The 27,176-nt window shown below is 32.4% G+C and overlaps 1 protein-coding gene across 1 annotated transcript; it reads left to right on the forward strand.

The window, feature by feature from the left end:
• The first annotated feature begins 10,336 nt into the window (after positions 1-10,336).
• LOC148624686 (uncharacterized) lies at positions 10,337-25,096 on the forward strand. The gene is made up of 6 exons (XM_088567524.1): positions 10,337-10,488; positions 11,466-11,519; positions 12,966-13,013; positions 20,586-20,648; positions 21,969-22,034; positions 22,878-25,096. The coding sequence occupies exons 1-6, from the start codon at positions 10,428-10,430 to the stop codon at positions 24,875-24,877; spliced, it is 2,292 nt and encodes a 763-aa protein (XP_088423650.1). The 5' UTR covers positions 10,337-10,427; the 3' UTR covers positions 24,878-25,096.
• The last annotated feature ends 2,080 nt before the right edge of the window (positions 25,097-27,176 follow it).

A 27,176-nucleotide genomic window follows, 5' to 3' on the forward strand; every position in this document is an offset into this window, starting at 1 on the left:
ATATATGTACTTTATCTCAATTTTCTGACATTCAAGTGAAATATTTCCAAGAATCTCCAGTAATTCAGAGATATAATACATATTTAGTTGCCAATCAAATACGTAAATACTTTCTAGAGTGAAATAATAATAAACATGTAAATATGAAGATAAAAAAGGCTGAATTATGTCGAGAACCGCAGCAAGTAAATATCCTAAATACGTTCCCATACTTGTGTTCCTTATCTTCAGTTTGTACTTGTACATGTAACTGTAGTTTTAAACGTTGTGAATTGAAGAATTGATTCGTTTTTGTTTCCTGTTAACACATTTTGGCTATGTACATTGATTTTGAGTTTGTTTGTTAATATAAGAATCATTGATAACATAGAGATATTAATATTTAACGTTAAACTAGAGGACTCAAAATATAATGTCGATCTTTTGTTCTTCTGTATTTTATTATAATATTTACGTTATACCAGAGGACTCGAAATGAAATGAATGTCTTTTGTTATTCTGTAATACATTATAAATATTTTACGTTAAACCAGAGGACTCAAAATGAAATGTCTGTCTTTTATTCTTATTCTGTATTTCCATATAAATATTTTTACGTTAAATCAGAGGAACCAACATGAAATGTCCGGGTTTTTTTGTTTGGTTTTTTTGTTTGTTTTTTGTTGTTTGTTTTTTGTTTTTTGTTTTTGTTTTTTTTGTTTTTTTTTTTTCTGTATTTCCTTATAAATATTTAACGTTAAATCAGAGGACTCAAATTGTAATGTCTGCCTTTTGTTATTCTGTATTTCCTTATAAATATTTAACGTTAAATCAGAGGACTCAAAATGAAATGTCTGTCTTTCGTTATTCTGTATTTCCGGATAAATATTTTACGTCAAATCAGAGGAACCAAAATGTAATGTCCGTTTTTTTTTGTTGTTCTGTATTTCCTTATAAATATTTAACATTAAATCAGAATGAAATGTCTGTCTTCTGTTCTTCTGTATTTCCTTATAAATATTTTACGTTAAACCAAAGAACTCAAAATGAAATGTCTGTCTTTTGTTATTCTGTATTTCTTTATAAATATTTAACGTTAAATCAGAGGACTCAAGATCTTAATGTTTGTCTTTTGTTATTCTGTATTTCCTAATAAATATTTAACGTTAAATTACAGTAATTTAAATGTAATGTCTGTCTTTTGTTGTTCTGTATTTTCTTATCAATATTTTTCGTTAAACCAAAGGACTCACAATGAAATGTCTGTCTTTCGTTATTCTGTATTTCCTGATAAATATTTTACGTTAAATCAGAGGAACGAAAATGTAATGTCCGTTTTTTTTTTGGTTTTTTTTTGTTGTTCTGTATTTCCTTATAAATATTTAACATTAAATCAGGGGACTCAAAATGTAATGTCTTTCCTTTGTTATTCTGTATTTCCTTTACTTTAAATTTCTACTGTTATTTTGAATTTGTTTTATTTGATTGTTTGCTTGTTTTGCTTTTGGCTTGTTTGTTTCAAATTCCCCTCTCTCTCTCTCTCTCTCTCTCTCTCTCTCTCTCTCTCTCTCTCTCTCTCTCTCTCTCTCTCGTCTGCAAATGGTTCCTTAAACTGAGAGAGTAAATATTGAAAGTATTGACTGCCAGCGAATATATAATCACAGTTGCATCATTATAATTGAAACCACTTCGAGAAGAAAATGATGAACACTGTCAAAAATATTGAACTATCACATTTACAAAGACTAGACTAATAACGGTCAGACGACACCACATCAGTTAAATGATTACATAGAAATATTTTATTATGTCGTGTAATATTGAAATTTTTACATAAAATTAATTAAATTCAGTCACATTCTAAAATTTAAACTGCCCGATCTCGATCTTCGATGAAAATATTGATTTTACCATTTTTTACGGGACGTAACTCCTGGCAAGTGCAGAGGATAATTTTACGAACCTTTTATTTTTTACTGGTTTTTGAACATTTTATTAAATAACCCATGAGGGTTTCGTGCTGAAGCTTCCTCGTATTGTAAATCTTTTTGTTAAAATTAAATATTTTACCTGACCTTAAAAAAGATATGTCCGTACCAGAAAAGCTCACATAGGGGCATCTTGTATATACTGTGTAATTGTGTCGAATTCTCCACGTCTTATTTAAGAAAGAAATCACGGAAACTCCATTTTATCATTGTTTGACCTCGGGTTGACCATGTATGTCGCATTGTTTTGCCCCGAGAGATAGCAAGAGCTTAAATAAAGGCATAAATGACCATCCCGTGGTAAAACAATTATAAAATGGAGTTTTATAAAACCAAATTTTGAATTAACAAAATCATTGCTACTAACTTTTTCTTCTTAACTACACAAACCCCCAAAGTAAACGAAATCCTGTTTAAATCGTACCCTTACTTTATTTACTATCATCAAACAATGTAGGAATGCAGGTACGTAAACTATTTTCCTTCAAAAACCTTACTAAGATTAAATTTTCAAAAGCAGGGTTAGAGGTCAGAGGAAATTTGTAGTGTTTCACTGTCTCACTTCCTATTAGTATTTGATGTTTACATACACCATGGACTCCTGCCAAAGTTGGCAGTGATGAAACTATTCTTATCTCCGGAAACAAACGACAAAAGATATTCCGATTACACTTTCCTGTTTTATATGAAATGACATATATTGGTGTCTCATTCTAATTGTTTTCTTGTATTGGCTAAATCATACATCTTCTTGAGTAGCTGTATATATCCTATTATAACCAAATGACCTCGACGAACATACAATGTGCACTGGTGTTATCTCTTATGATGATGTGAAATTCTTAATTTGATATTTCTTCTAATTTGTTTTTACTTCGGGCTTTCATACAATTCAAACCAAAACTCTTTAAAATATAGACAGAAATATATCCATGGAATTCAAAGCAGATTGAAACCTTTAAAATAAGAAGTTGACATTTTTAATCACTAACGGCCCTGAAATGTAATGTATAAAAATGATACGGGCTTTCAACGCAGCAGTATTTTACAGTAAAACTATAGTCGTAAACATAGTCGTTGATCACTTTTCGTGTCGATTAAATCTGAAATCCACGAGTGATTGATCGAAGTTGGTATATGTGTGCGATACGTTACGGTAGTCAACTGCTAATATATACCCGACGATGATTAACTCATTGTACTTTGTAATTGTCAATTTTAATTAAAAGACAGTATACAGTTAGCAGGAAGACAACAGACAGACAGTCACCAGAAGCAAAAGCATGTTCATCATAACTGTATGTCTTAATTATCTTAAAATGAGCATTATACTACGTACAAGATGTTCGGAAGGCAGGATGTAGAGCTGTCTTAACTTACGACATCGTCGATAAACACGCATGGGATATATCCTAAGATCACCTAAAGATATGTCTAAATCTTAAAGATACCCTAATGCAGTTCGTTGCTCATGTTAAGTCATTTTTGTCAGATTTTCGGACTGGCTTTATCCATGTCATAACATTAATGTATTTTGCCCATTGACTCGACATTTCTTACCACAATTTCATGAAACACCTAAAAGTTATTTAGTGAAACACCTGTTTGGGTTTCTATAAGATAAAACCAACTATTGATCAAAACAAATGGAAAATCCAGAGAAATCCTTTTCCCTCAAAAAATGCTAAATGCTGATATCTGGAAAAAAACGAGCATACTGACCCATCATTTTTTTCCTTTTCATATTGTTCTAACTTGAAAGATCTTGAAAGATTTCACAACATTTGACTTTCCTTGTCATTTTATAAACAGAACAGCTAATACTACTTTCTGTAAACACATCTCCGGATTTGATTAAAACATTTTCCTCGTTGTGATGTTTGTATATACGTACTATATTATCATGCATGTAATAACAGTTCAAGAATTTGTTTGAAAAGGATCCTTCTAATTTGAGGGATAACTCTTCAAAAACCTGAATAAATAGAGTGCCTAGGTGAACACACCATAATCCGAAAAAGCACAAGGGAAATAAAGGAACATGATATCTTATCAAATTAAATGGCAAATGTACTCTTGTATATCTATGGCTTTCAAGTACCCTACCGGTGCATCTGGTCCATACTCCCAGTTTTTAGTGGAGTCCGAGTTGCTCATTTGCTTTTGTTACTTTGTATGTATTATTTTAGTTACTTATGTTCTTTGTTGTGTATGTCTGTTTTCCATGTCTGGTCTTTGTCCCTGGATTACATTATTCTGATTACCGCGATAACCTTGGTTCCCTTGATTACTGTTTCAAGTACATGTATACTGGTACTTTAAGTCAGAGTTGCTATATATACATTAGTATTTGTTTGAACAACTTTGGTATCGTACTTTGTTGTTGATTTATTAACAGTCCAAATCGTTTGGTTATTATAGTCTTCAAATTTGAGGTCAAATATAATTGAAACTGTCTTTCAACATGTTCAGTAGTTTTACTTGTTCAAATTGAAAAAAAAATCTTTGCTGACATTTAACATTCTAGTTGCACAATTGCACTGTGAAAATAATTTCTTGTTTATTTCACAGTCGCGGAAATGTAATACACCATGCGTGAGTTTGTTAAGAAATTATCAGTGTCCGTTACGTGTAAAATTTGGCGTTTACTTTGTTTTAAATATGACAAATTAACCACATACTCAAGTTGATACGGAAAACAAACAAGATTAGTTTACAATAAACCCGTTGTCATTTGCTTGACCGTTTTTTAATGAAAATTACTTCATTTTCTGATTCAGTTGTCAGAAAATTACTAAAGTATTTGAACCTTATAAATATTCAAGTGATTTTTTTTATGAACATATCATTTCTGTTAATCGTAGTGTTATCGGTCTCTTTTATTATTCAGTTTCTACCCGACATCCTTTTTTTTACTGTATTGCATGTATTCAGCAGTATTTACCTAACTGATCATTAAATTAACTAATAAGTTAAGTCGAGTTATTAAAATTATAACTTTGGCCGAAATTCTAATACTCTTTATATTTACAAACCAATTCAACTCCTTGCTAAAGGTAATATACATTTTGTAATGTTTATATTATGAACAAAATTTTTACAGGATCTACAAATGCATCATTTTTTTCATACATGTAGCTAGGGTTAAAAGATAAAACAATACTTTTTTAAATTTTTTAAACAACACAGTTTTATCTTCAATACTCTGCCCCTGACGAAGTTGGGCTCACATTTAGTCAATAGTTTGCCCCTGACGAAGTTGGGCTCACCACATTTAGCTGTTTGATTTTACGTTTTATTCATATTTTATTTGCATTTTTAATAGTTCCTTTTTTACCTTTTAAACGGGGCTATCGTTCACACATTGATTATTCTTTTTTAAAATTCGACAGACTTAACTACATTTGTACAAATTTTATAGAATGATCTAAATTTCTATCTATTGAATGTAAAAGGGTGAGCCTTTAAATAATACTCTAAAATCTACGTTTTCGCCTGTTTAAATTGCTCCAAGAAAAACTGGCGTGACTTTAATACAAAGAAAAATCAGGCCAGGTAACTGCCCATACACATTTATCTGCATCTGGAAGATAATTCGCCTAATGAGGAGTTTTCTAAATATAGAATATACTTGAGGAGGTAGACCTAGGGTATGGAAAATAACTCTTGAAACCAGTGATATGTTTGTACCATATTGATTTTCACCAAAGCCTATCAAACAGAATGAAATCAGTCCAAGTTCCTTTGATGCTTACATGAGATTTCAAACTGGTTTTTTTTTTTTTATAAAATTTAAAAGTAACTTTTTTGTTCTTTGGTGAGCAGTCATAGTTGGTGCAGAATATTTAAATACACATTGTTATATTCTGGGGTGTATCACTTGTTCTTAAGACTTGAGTAGTTAAATGCACTAAAATGCAACAATTTCCATTTCTGCTGAGTAATAAAATTGTAATTTTTTTTTTCGTAAAAGGTTATTTTGTGTTCTATATAGTACACAATCTTTACATTACACCTGCTTCCTTATACCTGCCTATAAAAAAGTACTTGGGTTGATTGATATTTGACCCCTCCTCTAATTAATGCTAAACAAAGAAAACTTTACCGTTGTTCTTAGATAATTATGATATCTGAGAAATAATTCACGGAAACTCCATTTTATCATTGTTTTATCACGGGCTGACCATGTATGTCGCATTTTTTTACCCCGAGCGATAGCGAGGGATAAATATCGGCATAAATGGTCAGCCCAGATTCTAATAGGACAACTACGGTACTTTTTTTACAGTTTCGTGACCTATTACAGTACCCTTAGACCCCCATATTTGTCCATATTTGGCTGTACACTTTACGCTGTCAGCTAGGGCGGATTCAGGCGGGGACGTGGCAGGCGTACGCCCCCACCCCCTAAAATTGCCAAAACATGGGTTGTCAGGGGTATATTTTGGCGCTTTTAGGTTGAACTTTAATTTCTCGCTAATTTTACCACAAAAGATATCCACATTTCACCCACTGTAGGAGAATTTCAAAATTTAACCTAAAACAAATTTCGCCTATTGTTTGTATTTTTTACGTATAATGAAGGAAAGGGCCAGTTAAGTAGAATGATGTTAGATATGGCAATAGTTGTTTGCATTATAAGGTCATAGTGTTCATGTTTCTCCAACATTTAATAATTAGACAAATCAACATTCATTTAAGGTTAGGGATTATTGGTCATTCAAAGGAGATGGAAATTTAAAATATACCTGTACTTTACCTATTCCAAAATAAAATGTTGGATGAAATATTTAAAATAATATCATTGATAGAGGAAATAAAATATTTCTCTTTTTGTAATATTTTTTTATCATATATTTCTTCTTTTTTTCTGTTTTTGCAATTAATATTTTATAACATATAATATTATATTATATTTCTTATCTTTTTATTATCTTTTTTAGGTAAATATTGGATTTCATATTTAAAATAAAATAGTTATTAAAAATGTAACTTGCAATTGCTGATTATTGTTAATTACACGTTATTTTGTTTCATTATGAGGCACTAATTTCAAACAAGTTTGGCAGAATCAGACTTTAGTTGGATATCAATACATGGTTAAGACAAGAAAAGAAGAAAATGTATTGTTCCATTTTGTACAGCAACAACCACTAATTATACTCATCTAACTTGGGGCTCCACACCCAAATGTACCGAACATGGCTAGAATAAAGGCCGAAGCTGTATTCAATTCAATAAAACAGAGATACACCGTGGAAACCACACCGATACCTGCTACACACAAAAAAGAAAGAGTCAAACTATGTTCAACAGAGTACATTGACATCAACCCAGACTACGAATACATTCACATGTAATAGTCTAACTGCCTTCATTCTTCAAATCTTATATGTCAGATCAAGAAATAAAGAAACAACAAGACTACCACCCATACGGACATTTAACTTGACGGTAATTGGACACATACACTTGCAATTGAAATATTTCTCTCTTTTTTTGACAATGGCAACGCACAAAAAATATTTAATATTCCAACACACTGAACCTTGCCAAACATGTTTCTGCAGACATCATTTTTGTAGACGGAATCTTCTACACCTTCACCAAACCCAGTTAAACATGCTACAGTTGACAAAGTGATGTACCAACTTGTATTCTCCCTTCTTTGAACTGACACACGTCTGACTCTTCAACCTACTCAAGATTGCATGTCAGGAACGAGGAATACAGAAATATCGCTTGCCCAACCTTCAAATGACAGTCCAAGATTATGCAGACCAAGCATCATTTTGTATTCGCAGGAATAATTTGTTTGAAATTAAATTGACTCTTGTGCTATTCTTATTTCTAAAGACCTTCATATTTTTGTTAATATTGTATTTTTTTTAAAATCTAATGTTATATGCGAAAACTGCGTTATTTTTGTAATAAAATGTAATACATAAAGTGAGAAAATATTGCATAAAGTTAAACATACTAATAAGGAAAACAACACAACAGCAATTATATTATATTTACTCTCAAATTGTAAATGGAACATTAGACATTTTAACGAAAAAAAAGTGAAAAAAGATGAAGGTACTCCTTCAAAAAGCTCAATAAAACTTCGTCAAAAGAACCTAATGCAAAAAAGCAAATGTTTTTTTATGTTTGAATACCTTGAACATGCCCCCTTATCTCCTGTCATGATTAATTGTTGTTTTAGTGTTAACAAATTCAAATGTTGGAGGAAAGTGAATAAACCATTCACACATGGACAGTTACAATGTTTCATTCATTGACGATTGTTATTGTTTGTTTTCATGTAAATAATGGCACGTGGCAAGTGTTACCGCGTACGTGTGTAAGTGATTTTTACGGAATATAATATAACTTTCCTAAAACACAACGTCGTTTTTATTAAATATGAATTTGATGCTTATTCACGCTTCTAAAATGAATGAAAGAGTAATCAAGGGAACCAAGGTTATAGCGGTAATCAAAAGAATGTAATCCAGGGACAAAGACCAGACTTGGAAAACAGACACACACAACAAAGAACATAAAGTAACTAAAATCATACATACAAAGTAACAAAAGTAAATGAGCAACTCGGACTCCACGACAAAGTCATAACGATCCACGAGTTCATGATGAGGATCATGAAACTTCTGTAGAGATGACTTCAATCTTGTAACAACATAACCTTGTTCCAAAAGCCTATTTGTTAGACTTCTAGCGCGATACAAAAAGTCTGCCTAGTTTCGGCAAGCTCTGGCATAACGTATGAGTTGTGATATGAACACTCCATACGCAGGAGCCGGAGGAATGTTGCCACAGACGAAAGGAAAGTTGACAATTCTGAATGAAAAGTCATCACGTTTGTCGTAAAGTTTGGTCAATAGTTTTCCTTTACCATCGATTTCTAAGTGTAGGTCAAGATATGAGGCTGACTTCACAGTGTCTGTAGTATCCTTTATCTCAAGTTCTTTTGGGTAGATGCGATGTATCAAATCCCCGAAATTAGGATTGTTTAAAGATAATACGTCATCTATATAGCGGAAGTTAAGATTGAAGGATCTAGCCAAACGATATTCTTTCTTTCTGATCAGATCAGCTATAAAGTCAGCCTCATAAGAGTGAAGACATAGGTCAGCAAGTAAAGGAGTACAATTTGTTCCCATTGGAATGCTGACGGTTTGTTGAAAAACACGTCCACCACACTGGACAAACATGTCGTCGATTAAAAATTCCAGCATTTTGTAAACATCTTCCTCTGTATATTTGGAAGATGATTTGGAATTATTTCTTACAAAGTATGAGGAATCTCTACCAAGAACTATATATTTGTATCTAGGTGTACCATCTTTTTTGGAAAAACAACGATGTATAATGTTTTTAAGTCGGGATTTTAACTGAGTATGGGGAATAGAAGTATAAAGTGATGAAAAATCATAGGTTTTAATGCTATTATATTCAGATAATTGTCTTGAACTGATTGTCTCCAAAAGATCTTTCGAATTTTTTAGGATCCACATTGAATTAATACTACGGGAGTAACAAGTGTTGTGGTAAGACTGCAGACCCTCTTTGATAGTTGTGAGTATAGAAGTTAAAAGTTTTGAAAGAGGTTTGGTGGTACATTGTGAAAACAGCCGATACATATCGAAATGTTAGGTGTGTTTGTTTACATGATTAAGGTGGGCCAGTAATTTACACACAGACAAGCCACGCCCAATAAGTCACGTGCTGCTCATATAGCAATTGAAAATCAACTGCAGTAGTGGTCCCAAAAACATTATAAGGACGTCATATTTGAATGAAAAACTGTCTTCCCATAGCTACATGTACATACTACGGCTGTTTACTATGGCTTATTAACACATGTCAGCACACTATAAATAGTACAAAGAAAGTAATATGCATCATCAATAGTCGCATGACAATAACCCAACTACGGGAGGTATAAACAATATATTTGGATATTGTTATATGACTTCTTTTAGTCAATAATGGTATAAAAGGGGTCAAATAACCATCAACCCAAATACTTTTTAATCGGCAGATATAACGAAACAGGTGAAATATTATTTAAAAGATTGCGTACTAACGGTATATAGAACTTTTTAAGTGCACAAAATAACTTCTTCCGACAAAAATGACTATTTTATCACTCAGCTGTTAACATGTACAAACATAATAACCGGACATGAAATATTATGGTGTTTGTAAGTACTTGATGACATTTGGTTCAAAGAATGTTATCAAAATAAGATGCTTCTTGGAAAGTTTCAATTCATCTTGAGAGTGATTGAGCTTTATATAACGCCTACGAATTTGTTTACAAGTAATGTTGGTCTTTCCATTGTTCTAAATGAAAACACCATGATTGGTGGGCGGGTATTATTTACGTCAAATATATAAAAACTTGTTTTCTGAAATAATTTTATGGAGAAGCATTGTCGGCAATAGTCGACGATGTCTACCAAAGCTATCTATTTAGCTTTCTTTGGTTGCCTGTTGTTGCTAGTTTGTGAAGGTGAGTGTAATTAAAACTATATACGTTTATTCATGTAAAAGCCTGCAAAAAGTATAAGTAGACTAAGTATTATATTATTATTGCGTAAGGTTTTCCATATTGGCTTAGTTATTGGTCCAATGCTAGCCATATTGGACTGAGGTGTAGCCGAGGTCTAATATTGAAGCCGAGGACTTATATCTCAAGCAATATGGAAAACCTTACCAATTATACCTTTATTGAATAACTAGTCCAATACGTCATAGTGACCTAAGCCATAGTTGATTTTAACCAGGTCAATATGACGAATTGGACGGGTAAAAGTCGTATTAAACGGCAAAATCCCGTATTGGCGCCTTCCATATTTTGTATTGTATCGGCAGTTTTTATTATATATAGGCTGATATTCGAACGTTAGTCAGAAAAAATTATTATTTGTTTTGATTTCAAACCTTAAGACAAACTAGTACTTTTCAGTTTACAGAAAAAAGGTTGCTTTTTAAAGAAGTGACAAAGTCATTATGTAATAGTATGTATCAAATATTAAGTTTCTGATTGAATGTTAGCACATTATTTAATTATGCGCCCATGTTGTTTTAGGACTGACTTGTTCTAAAGATTCTCATAAAATATTGATTTACTTTATGGTCCTTGTGCTATGAGTTTTGCATCAAGCATGGTCGACGATGGAAAAAATACCATTCGTCGTTAATTTGTAAATGAATACTATATAGTAAATGCATAAGAAAGTAAGTATCGTTTTTTTTAATTCTGTTACCCTTTCTGACCTGCCTGCACATGATATTTTCAATAACACAGGTTTTGCATTAACTTGAACAAATCATCACAAAACCCCAAATTTGCTTTTGTTTTTGTTTTTGTTGTGCAAATCGTGCAGCTGTATATTTGATTTACAAAGCAAGTTGCTTGTACAATGACATATTCCACATGTTTTCCACATGTTGAATTAAACGTTTTATTTTCTATTTTCTATTCAGGTTTTCAAAGAGAAATTGGCGGGAAAAGAGTCACAAATGAGCTACAAGATAATGGTAACACAAATATACATACATGTGTATTCGTCTATATTTCAATAACTCCTGTTCCTTTTAGGACTTATGTCCTATATTCTTAATTAAGCGATCGTGATATCGAATTTTTCGTATATACAATGTATATTGGGCGTAATAAAACGTGTTGCTGTTTACACTAAAAAGAGTTGTTTTCACCTCTGTGAAAATCAAAAACTGACGTCTTCAAACTTGCTAATCGTCAAATTTTCTCTGTCACTGATTTTGACTTACTTTCAACATACGAAATGGTACAAAAATGAGATGCTTTAAAATCGAGCGACTTCCGCTAAGAACGCCTGTGTTTGAATCGGAAACTCAGTAATATTAATGTAAACTTCCCTTCTAATACAAGCAAAAAAACACGCTTAGACATGTGTATGATATGTTTAAAAAAAGAACTTGTAGCGATCTTTGGGTCGCTTATGATATTGACCAGGGAACCAGTTTAGGAACCAGATAAAGCAGCTGACAATGAATATTTAAAAATATCGGGGCGTGCTAATGTATATGACCTGTATAGTCTTGTAACGAGCCTCACTGCCTGAATCGGGAACTGGGTAATGTTCAAAGCTAACTGATCATATCATATTCTCTTACAAGCAAGAAATACACGTAGAACACACGTGTATGATATTTAAGGGGTGCATTTTTATCTCGTATGAAGCTAGAACTATAACGTTATTGCGGTAAACACGGCGAGGATCTGCAGCATTATGTGGCGTATAATTACATATTTATGCAAATCATATGCGAATATAAAGTACTGAAATTACAAGTACAAGAAGTAGCTAACAATATTAGCGACTTAAATATACTGCAATTTGAAACAGATAAGTTATATCATAGAATATTAATTATCGATTTTTTTTTAATTTATCACAAAATTTTAAATCCCTTAAACATTGAGGTTTCAATCATCGCAAATGATAGAACTTCCCGGAGATGGATTTGGCTTCTTATTTCGGGGGTTTTAGTAAATGCACTTCTTGTTTACAATTTATTTGTTTGAAAATCCAAATTTAAAAAAGTGTAGAACAGTACAGAAAGAAACATATTTCCCATACTCTAAATATTGTAGGATTTGTTTTTACTTCAGAATCTTTAGACTTCCGGTACATTCTTGCTATATTTGCGACATACGTACAAGTCGTTGCAATAATTTGGAGTTTATTTCAACAAAACCTCATAATGAAAAGAGAAATATTAAATTAAACTAGATGTAGTATTTTAAAAATATGATTTCAATCTTTTTTAGCTTTGACCGTTAAATGAACTTTGAGCATATTTATTAAAATTTGAAATAGCATTTCAGTGATTTCAGAATCATCCATTCGATTTCTCGGCAAATTAGTTTGTCATCTATCCTTAGTCGGCTATATTGACTTATATAATATACAGTAACATACATAAACTCTGTTTTTTCAGCATTATATCCGAAGCCAAATCATGAAACTGAAGATTTTCTGAACAAAGGTAATAATGACTATAAAGCTAGAAAACACGACCGCTGAAAATACATGTAATTTGTTCATTAATTAAGTAGCTGTCCACCTAAGTATCAGGCTAAAGTGGAATTAAAACGAAATATTTGGTAGTATTACTCCTATGATTGATTGTTGAAAGCTACCTAAGTATTAGTTTAATTTTACTTCAGTATTTATTTGTAAATACTAATAAAATAAGTTTAAAAAATATATACTAAATGAATATAATTATCATAAGGCCTTGACTGTGGTATCCCATGAAAGACGGAGCTAGCTGAATACAAATAACGATTGTGTTGATTATGCACTATCATGGCTTGGCGTTACTGGCGATGAACGGAAATGCGCTCCAGAACAACCGCCAAATCCGCCTGTATTAATGGTTAAACAATCTTGCACTTCTTTTTCCCGAATTACGTTGACTATGTCATATTTTTACGACTGGACGATTTTAAGCCGTTCATGCTTAAGACCTACATATTACAGGATTGAACAGCTATTTTCGGTCGTTCATGCATATATGAACGACCAAAAATAGCTGTTCAATCCTTGTAATTCTATCCGACAGTCAAAGTTACCCTCTGAGAGCCTCAGTTGGTTATATTTACATACTGTGTGTAAGTTTATCCTTCAATACACACACATTCCTTTGCATACGTATGGGAGCGGCTGCACAACAGCAGTGAAGGCGATATGGACGAAATGATAGTTGGCATTGAAAGTTCTTGAAACGTGAAACTTTTTATTTCTCAAAGACCCCAACTGGGGTATGTGGATACAAACATGTAAACAATACAATAATTTTTACAATTAAATGGCATACTGTATGAAACATACATATAATTTGAAATATCAAATATTAAAGTGGAAGTAATACAAATCAATGGTAAATGGAAGGCAAATTGTAATTGTAGTGAATTACAAAATAATATTTCAGTTTACTACAGACAATATAATTTTACAAACTTTTGCAACATTCATTTTAGTAAAATAATCATCTGAATTAAATAAATCATGAAATTTCACAGTATTTGGTTTCGTAATAAAATTATCTGGTAATAACCTTTTTCTTTCATCATCAACAAATTTGCATTCAAACATGTAGTGGAATTCGTCACCAATATTATTCATATTACAAATATCACATATACGATCATCTCTATCTACCCCCCAGAAACGCCCTTGTTCAACAGGCAATCTATGATTTAAACATCTGTAACTACAAAATGCTTTTCTCAAGTCAAAAGGAAGATCAACTAAGTAGCTTTCAAAGTTATGACTACATTTGAATACTCTATAATTAAGGCACTTAGCAATATTAAAAACTTTCTCATGCCATGACTGTTTATACTGATCACATAACCTTTGTTTGACCATACATGACAATGCTAAATTTTGTGGTACATTTTGCGACAACCAAAATTCTGAATAGCCACAAGTATTTAATACATTTTCAATACAAGTTAACCATTTTGAATGGTAAAATTGCTTAATGTGCATATTGTACAGAAGTTTATACAAAATAGCACTAATTTTGTCTTGCTTATTACATATAATTCTTTTCCAAAATGCTATCATTCTACTTTTGATAAAAATTTCAATGGGAAATCTACCCAATTCACCATAAATAATACAGTTTGGTGTACTCTTTTTAAGACCAAGTATTTGTTTGTAAAATTGTACACAAAAAGACTGAAATACATCATTATTGTTAAAACCCCATACTTCACAACCATAAAGTAATATTGGAACTACCATAGTATCAAAAATTTCGAGTTGTAAATCTAATGGCAAATTAAGTTTTCTACTCTTCTTTAAAATACTGAACAGAGCTTTTCTACCTTGCATAACTAACTTTGTTTTATTTTTACAAAAAGATCCATTTGACATAAATACAGTACCTAAATAAGTAAAATCATCTACAATTTTAATTACTTCACCATTAAATGTAAATACAGGGTCATTATGAAAATTTACATTTCTCTTGCGAAAAATAACAATCTTTGTTTTGGAAGCATTTACTTCTAATTTCCAGGTTTTACAATATAAATACATTGCATTTAATGCAGCTTGTAATTCATTTTGAGATTCAGCCAATATTACAGTGTCGTCTGCATATAATAACAAGTATAACTTCATATACACTGGCAATTCTTCATTATCAAGAAAAATATGAGTAGCATTGTATATATTTGACAAACCATCGTAAGAATGCGATATAAATTCAACAAGATCATTTAAAAACAGTGAAAAAAGTACAGGTTATAGATTTTCACCTACATTACTACTAAAATAATCTGAAAATTCTGTACCTTTTCTGACACAAGATTTTGCATGTGCATACATATTGTGAATAATTTTAAACATTTTACCATCAATACAGTTTGATAACAATTTATGCCATAATGCTAATCTATCAACAGAATCGAAAGCCTTTCGATAATCTATGAAAGCATAATATAAAGGTTTATTACATCTAGTATAAAGATCGATTAAACATTTCAAATTAAAAATATGGTCACATGTGCTATAGTGTTTTCTAAAACCTGCTTGTTCCTCACACAATACATTGTAATTTTCTAAGTAGCAATTAAGTCTATTATTTATGACAGTAGTGAAGAGCTTACCAAAACAACTTAAAATTGTAATACCCCTGTAGTTGTCTGGACTACAGGCATCACCTTTATTCTTATATAATGGAATAATAAAACCCTCTGACCGAATATCAGGAATTATACCACAATCAAAAATAATATTAAAATGTTTGACAAAAACAGGTAGTAATTTTTTCAAAAATTCATTTAATGTCATATCTGAACTTCAAGCTTTATTGTTTTTCAAACTTTTAACAGCATCTAATACTTCCTTTTCATTTATAACAGCATTTATTTCTGTATTCATATTTGTTACAGTATTTGGATCAATATCATCAAAAACATCATCCTGCTCATTTACAACATTAGCAGTATTTAATTTCTTAAAGTGTTATAAAAACATTCTATAGATACCTTATCTACAATTTTTTGCTTACTATCATTATTACATGTTCTACTCAATAACGACCAGTATGACTTTAAGTCATTTTGTCTAAGACTTCTGAGTTTTTTAATAATTTTTTTCTGATATTCATTATATTGCTTATTCAGCACCTTCTTATAATCTTTACTACATTGTACAAGATTGCTTTTACTTTCAGCAGTACGAATTCTCCAATTGAGATTGTTTGCTCTATTATATTTTTTTACGTTTTTCATGACATTCTTTATTATACCATGGTTTATTTATTTTACAGTTTCTGTTACAACTGACTTTTCTATTAACACAATCAAACAATAATTCAATATCAATAGCAGCATTTTTAATTATGTTGTTACATTCTTCAACAAAACTATTGACAACATCTTTATTCACAGTATCAATATCAACCACATTTAATTTTTCAATAAGAGTACTAATATCTTCATCACATAATGAATTCTCAAAAGTCTGACAATTTTCATTTTTCCATTTTGATTTTTTAACTACATCATTTACATTATCAGTATTTTCAACAATATTTTCATTAGGTTTACATAACAATTCAATATTCAATGCATTATGTACATCACTAAGCGTACTATCAAAAGAATAAATTTCAAAGTTTGATACATTTGAAAAAAGAATAGACGACAAGATACAGTAGTCAACAGTAGATAATTCTTTACAAGTGAAAGACCCAATCTGCTTATCTTTACCTTACCTACCATTTGCTATTAACAAATTTAAATCTTTACAAAATTGTAGCAAACGATTACCATAACTATTCACAAATTTATCATGGTTATAGCGTTTATTCTCAATACCTAATTTGTCTAAATTTGCAAGATCAAATTCTTGTTTTGTGACATAGTCTAACTGTATAGAATTACATACATAATCATCTAAATTTACATAGTCATCTTTAACACCAGTTCTTGCATTAAAGTCGCCTAAAATGCAAACTTGATAGTCCTTCTCTGTGGTGAACTTCAGTAAATCTTCTTGGATTACATCGAAAAAGCTTATATCACTATAGTCACTATTTTCAGGAGGAATGTAAATTGAACCAAATAAAATAGGATCATAAAGAACATACAGCATTTTCAGATGAACCTTTCAATAGTTCAATATTTTCATAAAGAACATTTTTAACAAACACAATAATACCACCAGATTTTCTTTTAGCACCCTTTCTATTTAAAGGTGGTAGATGTACAAAATTTGCTATTTGTACATCATCATAATCATCAAGCATAGATTCACTGAAACATAATATATCATAGCTTTGACACTTTTCTTCTAAATCATAAGCCTTAAGCTTTGAGATTAAACCACAAATATTTAAAGAAAACACTTTTAACGAATGAACTTGAACATTTGAATTTGAACTAATGACTGAAACACTCTCCTCTTCATTTGAACTAGTAATAGAAACATCATTTGAACTCATAAAAGAAACACTATCCTTTTCATTTTTCGAACAAATATATGATACATTCTCCTCTTCTTTACTAGAAATAGAATCCACTTGCCTTCCATATAATTCCTATAGCTCGGGCATACCGAATTCCTTGTAATCAAGATCCGTAACTCCTAGATGAAAAAGATCATCAACATTTTCGACGTTAAACTTTTTCCCATCTTTCATTGTGCATATTATTTTACCATCCCTTGTGGTAGTGTTTTTAACATTGTCAAGACTTTTAACATACTTCAGAAGTTTAAAACGCATAGTAGTTAAGTCCTCATTGATATATACTTTACTCATACCTAGATTTGTTTTCAGTTTCTTTTTGTTAGCACATAATTTAGCTTTAGTGTCTCTTGAAACAACACGGACCAACAATGCACGCGGTTTCCTAGCTGGGTTACCAACTCTGTGAAATGCAACAATGTCCTTCTTTTTAATATCAACTTCCATGACTTCATATATACCTTTAAAAATGTCAAAATCATCCTTACCCTCTACTTCCTGAAGACCACTAATTCTAATATTTTCCCTCCTCGAGTACTGATTTTGTTTGTCATTTTCAAAACTGTTAGTTCTTGCCACTGAACAAATCTTGTTTATCTTAACATCTTGTTCACTAACGCATTTGCCGACAATTTTGGATGAGCTCAAGTTTACGGCAGGCAATAACAAGTTTACAACTTTTATGGCGGTCATGTCCGACTCGTTCAATCCATTTATATTCTGAGAAGAAATACGTAATTGTTCAATCAACTCGGAAACGGGGTCTCCGTCACTGTCACTGTAATCAGCACATGCATCTGTAAAAACAGAACAGTCAGAAAAGCTTTTCATTTTTCGTTTTCCACTTTTGTTTGCGGGTTGAGACGGCATTTTTTCGATTTCAAAGTCCAATATTGTTCAAATCCTTTGTTTACGTGTATGAAAAACAGGCTTCATTGTTCAGAAAAATCCATATTATGAATGTTTCCATAGATGTCAGACTGTATTTTCATTTCCATATATCGATGTTTGTCGATTTTACTTTCCACATAAAGTCTCTTCAGCAGCCAATAAAAGCTATTGTTTGTTTTCCCTAAGTAATGGCCCTCCATGCTCGAAAGTTCGAGATGAAAACAATTCAACTGGAATAATTTTTTTTAAGGAATTACAACAAGGAAGAAGGAAAGGGTTCAGTCAGTACACAGTTATAAGTTTCTTTCCCCGAGCTGAAAATTACTCTCTGTAAACAAACTTGACTGGTAAAATCAATGTGCCTGTAATAAACTATTCTTACGGCTATATTATGCCGTTCAGTTCGTTGCCACACTCTTTTGAACTACACGGCCGCCATATTGGTTTCAAGTTGACTGGCGTTCATGCATGTATGAACGATCTGGCGATGTTCATGCATGTAGGAACTTTCTGGCAACGACATTCTCGACCAATCAAAAACGGCTATAAGCATGAAGACTCTCATGATTAGAATTATACCTATGTATTATGTATTATACCTGGAGCTCCGTGAATCGTTCATACATGCATGAACGACCGAAAATAACTATTCAATCCTATAATGACGCTCTGTTCCCATTACTACTAAATAATCTAAAAGGCCTTGCAAGTTCTGATCACCCGGTCAACTGATTGACGACGTGCACTATTATACAGTTATTAAATGGGTTGGGTGCAATATACCAGAATATTTGTCTTGAGGTATTGAGAATGATCAAGTGTTCTATTGCACGAGGCCAACTGTTTTATTACCCAATTTGTCTATGCGATATAATAAAGAATGGAAATGGGGAATATGTCAAAGAGACAACCATTCGACCGCTCCATGTTTACGAATTGGCAGACGAGAGTCACATCTACGTTTTTACACGCGAGTTTTTTGTGTGTAAATTCCAATTCAATGAAGCGCTTAAAAGAAGTTCAACCAATCAAAACGCTTAGATAAAGATCATAATGGGGTCAGTGCAATAGACTCCTCAAGGAGCAGTAGTACATCGACAGTGCAATAGATCGCCCTGTCCTGAATAAATTTTGAAAATAGAGAAAAATATGTGTGTATTTAATAAACAAGATAAAACCTTATAATTAGGTAATAAAGTGCAATAATCATATTTTGCGTTTTGATCCTTATTTTTTTGCTCTTGGTCAAATCAGAGATTAGTGCACTGTTTCTATAAAAAATTTCGACCAATCAAAATCAAATGAAATTGAAGAGTTGTGGAAAAACTCAGGATTTAAAGAAAATCTCATTGAGGTAGAGTTGTCTTCATTTTTTATTTGTTATGCATTTCTCAATTTACAAAAACCAAACATCAGTACGTACGATTGATTTGCTCAATCAAAAAGAATTTTATAAATTTATTGTAATTCCGCCATTTTGTTGCAAAGTGCCGATTGTTACGGAATTAAGCAGAATACGGCTATGTGAAAAATATGTTCATGTCGTTCCCAAAAATTTAATGCCATTCTCCTAAGGTAAGATGTCGTCACAAGAAATTTATCTTGTTCCCTAAAGATTCTTTATCGTTCCCACAAGATATTATGTCGTTCTAACTAGATGTTTTGTCGTTCTCTCAAGATAACATGTTGCTTGAAGAATCAGCCATTCCAACCTAATATCTAGATAATGTCTTGGGGGAACTCCATATTCTGAGGGAGACGATATGATATCTTGAGGAAACGATATCGTGTCTTAAGGGAACGACTTAAAAATATTTTTCACATGACCATATTATGTTTCCGTACTTTTGTGATATGAATGAGCAAGTCATTTAACATGATTCAAAAATCGATAGACGTCAAGAAAATTGTAGAACAATTTTCAATTCAAATTGGACAGTAAGTTATGTATATGACGCCTAGTAGAGGTTGGATCTATAGTGACTTTGACAATAGTGGGGCGCTCTAAACAAATAAATTTGAGTATTTGATTCACAAGTCATTAGCTCTTTTTGCATGACCATCTGTACAAGTAGTTTAATTGGTTTAATTACTTGTTTTTGTTTTGTTTTATGTCTTGTATGCCTTGTTTGGTACACCTTTGATAAATTTGTTAAGCTGGATTTCATGTACATTTAGATGAGGAATTTAAAGGAATTGTGCCATTTGTGAGAAGGAAAAGAGGTATTGGATCTGTTCTAGGTAATTATAAAATATAACTCGTAGGAATCACGCAATAAGGGAAGAAAATACTTGCCGGATGTTGACAAAATAATTTCACTCAAGAATTCTCCTGGATTTGAAATTACCAATATTTGATCTCTGCATTACTATGCTTTTGACAGCGAATTTTACTCTGAAAATTAATGTTCATTTGAATGTGCATTTCAATTAAGTATTTAATAGCTACCTTACCACAATATAGAAAATCACCTAATGTGATGAAGTTTTTGTGTTGATCGAAGACCGAGTCATACGAAAGACTATGAAATTGTTAGTTGCTTATCCACAAAGTACACGGCATTTAAGAGATAGAGTAGACGACTGGTTGGTTCGGGGTCATAATAATGTGTACAAATGGAAGGTCATGCCTTTGTGTTCCTACGGGATGTTCTTTTCGTAAGCTTGCACATTTCAAATAATCCAGCTCAGTATGCATACACTGTATGTTGGACTATTACAATGTGTTCGATGTTTAATTCCTATCATGCTTGGAACGTGAAACCTCAACCGTGAACTCAAATGTTTATTGATGATCCATCGATACAATATGATCAAGTTAAACACTCCGATTCGAGAATAATTGTAAAGCAAAACGTCACTGTTACAATGTGTCAGCTGAGTCAAATTGTGCTCTTATTACTTGCGAATTGTTTTTCCGGTTTTGTTTAAATTGAATCTTCACACCTTGCAATGAAGAGACACGTTTAAGTGACATACATGTAGATGCATTGATGGATTTCTTACAAGAAAATTGTGTTAATTTCCCGCAAAACTTAAACAAAAAAATGAACAAATATTTGCCTGTATCCGCCCTTATTTTTCACGTTTTTTTTTTCCTAAAACTTTCTGAATTCACCCCTGAGATGTACATATATTAATCAAGCACATCAAGAATAGTACATATAAACTTTAATTCGGGAGTATGTTTATTTCTTTGTTCTTTAAGCATCAGACAAAGATTCATTTCGTATCTATTCTGTGCAAATACATCGCATGCACAGATTGATGATTTATCTGAAATAACACCATTCGACATAGAGTTCCGGGTAAAGACTTTAGAATCTACTGTTCTGCTTAAAACTTTTTTCCATTCAGTGATGGGTGTTTCACTGTTCTGCTAAATACTGTTGTTTTTTTTTTCGATTCAGTGATGGGTCTTTCGCTGTTCTGCTTAATACTGTTTTTTTTTTTCGATTCAATGATGAGTGTTTCGCTGTTCTGTTTAATACTGTCGTTTTTTTTCGATTCAGTGATGGGTGTTTCGCTGTTCTGTTTAATACTGTTTTTTTTTCGATTCAGTGATGGGTATTTCACTTTTATTGCGTACTACAAACCTTGGACTTACCATAGCTGGTGCCGCATCAGGTAGGTAAAAATATAACCTGTTAGATTCTGCCAAGAATGTTTATTTTCAAACTTACAACATTAAAGGAAAAACTAAGATTTTTCCTTGGACAGGTTCCCTAAACAGGACGACAGAACTGTTTGAATTGCATTACAACGCAGCACATCTGAAAATCAACCGTTTTGATTAGGACTTAAAATCTTACCCTTGGATGTCTGAGATTTCTCAGTCTTGCATTTTCAAATACCAATATTCACATTTATGATACAAATACCAATAAAGATTGTTTCTAAAATTTTTATTGAAAAGTAATGAAATTAGTCGAATCAAGTTAAGCTCAACTCGAATGAAAAAAAAATCCAGCCATTTATTTTTCACTACAGTATAGATCCCTGCATATCCTGTCATTTTTACATGTATTTCTCTGTTTTCCCAACCTGTTTTACCGCTGGGATTGGCACTCATATATGTAAATCCATGATTTATTTATACTACTAAGTGAGTTAATAAATTATGCATGTTGAATAATCTATCGTATAAAAATTAATAATATATTCAAAGAGAGATAACTGCAGTAATAAAAGAAAAGCGATTAAATTCGGAAGGGGGTTTGCAATCACCTTGTCCGTTAGTTAGTCCGTTTTCTGTGATCTTCTTTATTGGTATATTGCTTTTGAGTAATGACTTGATATGCATCTCCACTTTCCAGTTTCTAGCTCACTCATAGACTCCTGTTAACCGTAAATTGTCGACTGGGAATATTCATGGCACGACTTGGCGTGCAATATCTTGTTTTTTTTTTTTTGTTGTTTTCTGTTTTTTTTTTTTTTAAATTTTCTAATAGAACTGTTTGTTTTTCACAGAGGGTTGTGCATTCTTTCGCAGTATTTGTACCAATAGAGACCGAATTGAAGTTCTAGATTCAGAAATAAAAAATATGAAAAAAGAATTTGATGTTTTGTACAGAGATAATGGACGAAGTTATGTTGACCTCAAACAATCGTATGTTAACAATGGGTATATTTCGTATTATACCAACGAAACGATTCGAAGCGTGGAGAGCATCGAAGAGCTGACACAGAGATTGGTCGAAAAAATAAGTCTAAAAGATTTCCCAACTTTTGCTGAGATTGCCAAATCTATTGAACATAATGTATCATCTGAAGATTACTTGAAGGAAGTTGTTGGCCAGCTAGAATACAGTTTAGAGTACTTGACTGCTAGAATACAGCAAACAAAAACGAATCTATTGGTTGGTATTGCAGTGCAATATTTGGCAGAGGCGTTGCTCAACAGGTTCATGAAGGCATATTCAACTGCTTACGGACAAATCGCCGAGGACATTTTTTTTCAATCGCAGATTCAAAATATGTTCAATCCAGATGGCGTTGGTGATCAGGGTAAAATAACTTTCCTAAAGAAGGTAAAACTTATCCCAAAAGTATTTAAACAAATGGGCAAAAATGTAGGTAAATATTTCAAAAACGGATGGCATTCTCTGAAGAAGTGGAAGAGAATTAACAGCTGGAAAGGATTCAAGGGGAAGTTGAGGCACTCTCTGAGAAAGCCTTTGGCTAAATTGAAAGCTGTGAAAAATTTTATGACAAATTCAGCTGCCAGACGACATTCTATCCGAAACTTCAAACTCGGTTGGTCTCAAAGAATTGGCGTTACGTTGGGCATTGTTGCAGATGCCATTAATATTGCACTAGGTATTCATGAGTGGAGTAAAGTCAGAGATGAAATGGCCAGGGCCAAAGACAATTATGAAGAATATAAAGCGAACCTGACCCGTGAAATCGCGGATACTAAAGTCGAGGCAGATAGGCTAATGAAGGGTTGGGAAAACTCAAGTAATACTTTCAGCGATGTCACAAAATCGATTCGATCCCTTTTTACAGACTTGGCAAACAACTCTGACTTCAATGGAGTCTTGGGACTTGGTGGTCTTCCTGTTAATTTCGTATCCGATTACTTGCCCGAAAATTTTGAAAATGTCCACAAAGGAAACCTCTTGTCAAAACAAGCCATTGTGATTGATTTCTTGAAAAAAATCAATCACAATTTTACAAAGATTCGAGAAGACCTCAATGCTCGCCTGATTATGTATGATCACGTAGAACAAGGTGTTAAGAAGGACCAATCAATTAATGAAATGCTTCAGACCTTGAAAAATATTTACAAGTATAAGACCGGCGAGGAAAAGTTTTTTGGCTCTTCGCTGTCAGATAGGGATATAATATGTGCCATTGCTGTGTCATTTCCACTGAAAACCAATTATGACTTTTATAACCTTAACTCGCTAAGGCCGACATGCCACGTAAGTGATGCACAGTTTGCATCTATCAAAGCCAAAGCCATGGAAAAGAGAAAAAAAGTACTGATGGGTAACGTAGTCAAGCAAGAAGTGTCAAATGATCCGACTGCTTCTCTCGAACATCTCCTAAATCTGGTAAAAAATGCCTATAGTTACTCGACTGACGACAGCATAAAAAATTACGGAGGTACAATTACGGAGAAAGATGTCATCTGCACTGTAGCTTCAGAATTTCCTGCTATGCAGTCATTTGACTTTATATCCTTATCACCCTTCAGACCAGACTGTGCAGCTGTCTCAGACTCAGACTTTGCAAATATGAAGCAAGCTGTCGCAAACAAGAAAGTCATAGTTGAAAAAGTTGAAGGAGCCATGAATACATGCAAAAGCTGGAAATTTTGTCCGTGTATTCCTATGATCATAGCTAATCTCCAGGGTGATGGAATAACAGCTTCCGAATCCGAGGTCAAAGAGGCAATAAAGTCAGCTCGACCAGAATTAACACAATATTGTGGTACTACAGGGTGCTCTTGTGTAAATCTTTAGCAACTTGTGATTGTTTAACTGATTGTTTTGCAACCTGCAAATGCTACCATCTCAGCTCTTCTACTCAGTTTATTGTTATCTGTTCTATGGTTTATTATTGCTGTCGCTATGTTTTATTTAGTTTTATCTGGTTCGGCATATTAATTTTTAATTGTTTTTTTTTTAAACTTTTTTTTCTTCGTTAGTTTTGATCACAATATTAAACTTGTACTCTGTATATTTACGTCACCCATCAATCAGAAAACTGCCATATATATTTGTTATCTATGAAAATGAATAATCCACATTACACCATGTAAAAGATTATATCAAGATGCTTGAGTTTAACATTAGAGTATTAGTTACTATTCCCATTTAAAGGGTATATAGCATCATGAAAATAAAATCAAAAAGAAAAGATAACAAAAACCACTGAATCAGAAATTCAAAAAACATGCCAAAAAATACCCTGACAAAACGACAACAAACTTACAAGATTCACGAACACAAAAAGCAACGCAAAAAGATAAAATTGCACCAAACACTGAAGCATGTGGCCATGAAGAAGCCCCGTTATATTAAATGGTCTCTCGAGTCTCGGCGGTGAAATGCAAAAAAATCTTGCAAATGTATTACTGATAATACTATTTCATTTCTATAGTCCTGTTTTACTAGTAGACAGTAACGCAACATCATTCTTGCCCAAAAACTAAACCAAAATATTTAAGCGGGTCAAAGTGGGTTATTGTGCTCGAGAAGTTTGATTGATTATATAGAAATTCGCTCGTACAGCCCCTCTTAGGTTAGTCAGCACCCTCACTTTTTGGAACACCTTCATACACCACTAAATTGGCGATTCCACACAAGTACTCGTGTGTTTATAAAGGTTCTTGTGAACTCTCTGATTTGAATACAATCAGGGAGTAAAATAAGTTATTCAGTTGTAATATTATTACAAATTAACATGTGCTTGTGCAAGACAAATATTTCTGTTTAAAAAACTTCATTGATTTACAGAACAAATCTTTGTCCAAAGAGGACATAGTACATCTATAATATTACTCAATCTGACTTTTACTGGAGCAGATAATTTTATTTTGTACCACTCCATTTTAACTTGTAAACATAGGTTAATCACAAACACACACACACACACACACACACACACTCCGAAACATCGGTTACATCTTCTATATCTACGTTTACAATATATGTAATGCACTACCAAAATTTCACCTACTTAAGGCTTATACATTTTCTATTTTGTACCGTAAATCTACTGTTGTTCAAGATTTATTAGTTACATTCTGATATAATAATCAAATATAACATGGGTATACAAACACAAATACATAAAGATATCACCACAAATATATAAAATTAAAGTTCTCATGTACTGAATCAATCTATATCGATCGTTTAAATTTTAACGCCTCAAATACCCGTCAAATTGCATAAATATGGGATAAAAGGGAAGTACGAGGGTCGCATTCAAACGTATCTAAATATAAGCTTATTGTTGTAAATGGTTAATATTGAACTTTTGATTTAAATTTTATATTTACCATTTTGATTACGAAGGATATTCAATAAACAAAAAAATATAAATAAATAAAATAAAACAAAAAAAAACGTGATGTATCGTAGCATGCAGTGCGCCAGATTGCGAAATATTAAGATTCGATGCTGGTTTACATGAAACACCTAGAAGAATAAACAAAAAAGCGCTTAGTTCCATAGACATATACATAAAATAAACGCCAAAGTCTTACAATAAAATTTCAACAATTATGTAGGGTGCAGGAAACACTCGCAATGTACTTTTAAGGCCCTGAAGCACCTACAGCTCTATCATTATAACACATGCCCAAATAGTCAATTTAGAATGATTATTACAAAAAGCAACATCACCAGCCTATAGACCGACACCATTCCTGAGAAATGCAAATTTTCATTTTTATTTGTCATTTCCAGGCTCCCGATGTCACGAGGCTGTAACCGTTATAAAAATACACGATACAGTGAGTGGTAAATGAGGATGGTTGTTGCTACCCTTTTGTTAATAGTTCAGCAAAAATAGCTTGGAACATGGAGTGTAGTCCTTGTCTGAAACCTCTTTCTTTATGTTAGCTTCTTGATCAGAACCCCTTTTTGTAGATATATGGATCCGCCAGGCCCCGTATGAAATAGCTGAAGGCAGCTCTTCCAATTGGTACTCAGCATTGTTCTTTTTTATTTTATGATCGATGACTATAATCTTGCAGTGTTTCTATTTCTAGCTAAACATTAGATGGTTTATTATGCGCCCAAGAGAAAAGCA

This window comes from Perna viridis, chromosome 2, assembly GCF_037379345.1.
Source record: "Perna viridis isolate PV_CMFRI_1.1 ecotype Kerala chromosome 2, ASM3737934v1, whole genome shotgun sequence".
Classification (NCBI taxonomy): domain Eukaryota; kingdom Metazoa; phylum Mollusca; class Bivalvia; order Mytilida; family Mytilidae; genus Perna; species Perna viridis.

Bases quoted from the DNA above. Each gene is read 5' to 3' on its own strand.
- LOC148624686 (XM_088567524.1), top strand. From the start codon at position 10,428: ATGTCTACCAAAGCTATCTATTTAGCTTTCTTTGGTTGCCTGTTGTTG. The intron at 10,489-11,465 runs GTGAGTGTAATT...TTTTCTATTCAG, and splicing joins GTTGTTGCTAGTTTGTGAAG to GTTTTCAAAGAGAAATTGGC. The intron at 11,520-12,965 runs GTAACACAAATA...CTGTTTTTTCAG, and splicing joins AAATGAGCTACAAGATAATG to CATTATATCCGAAGCCAAAT.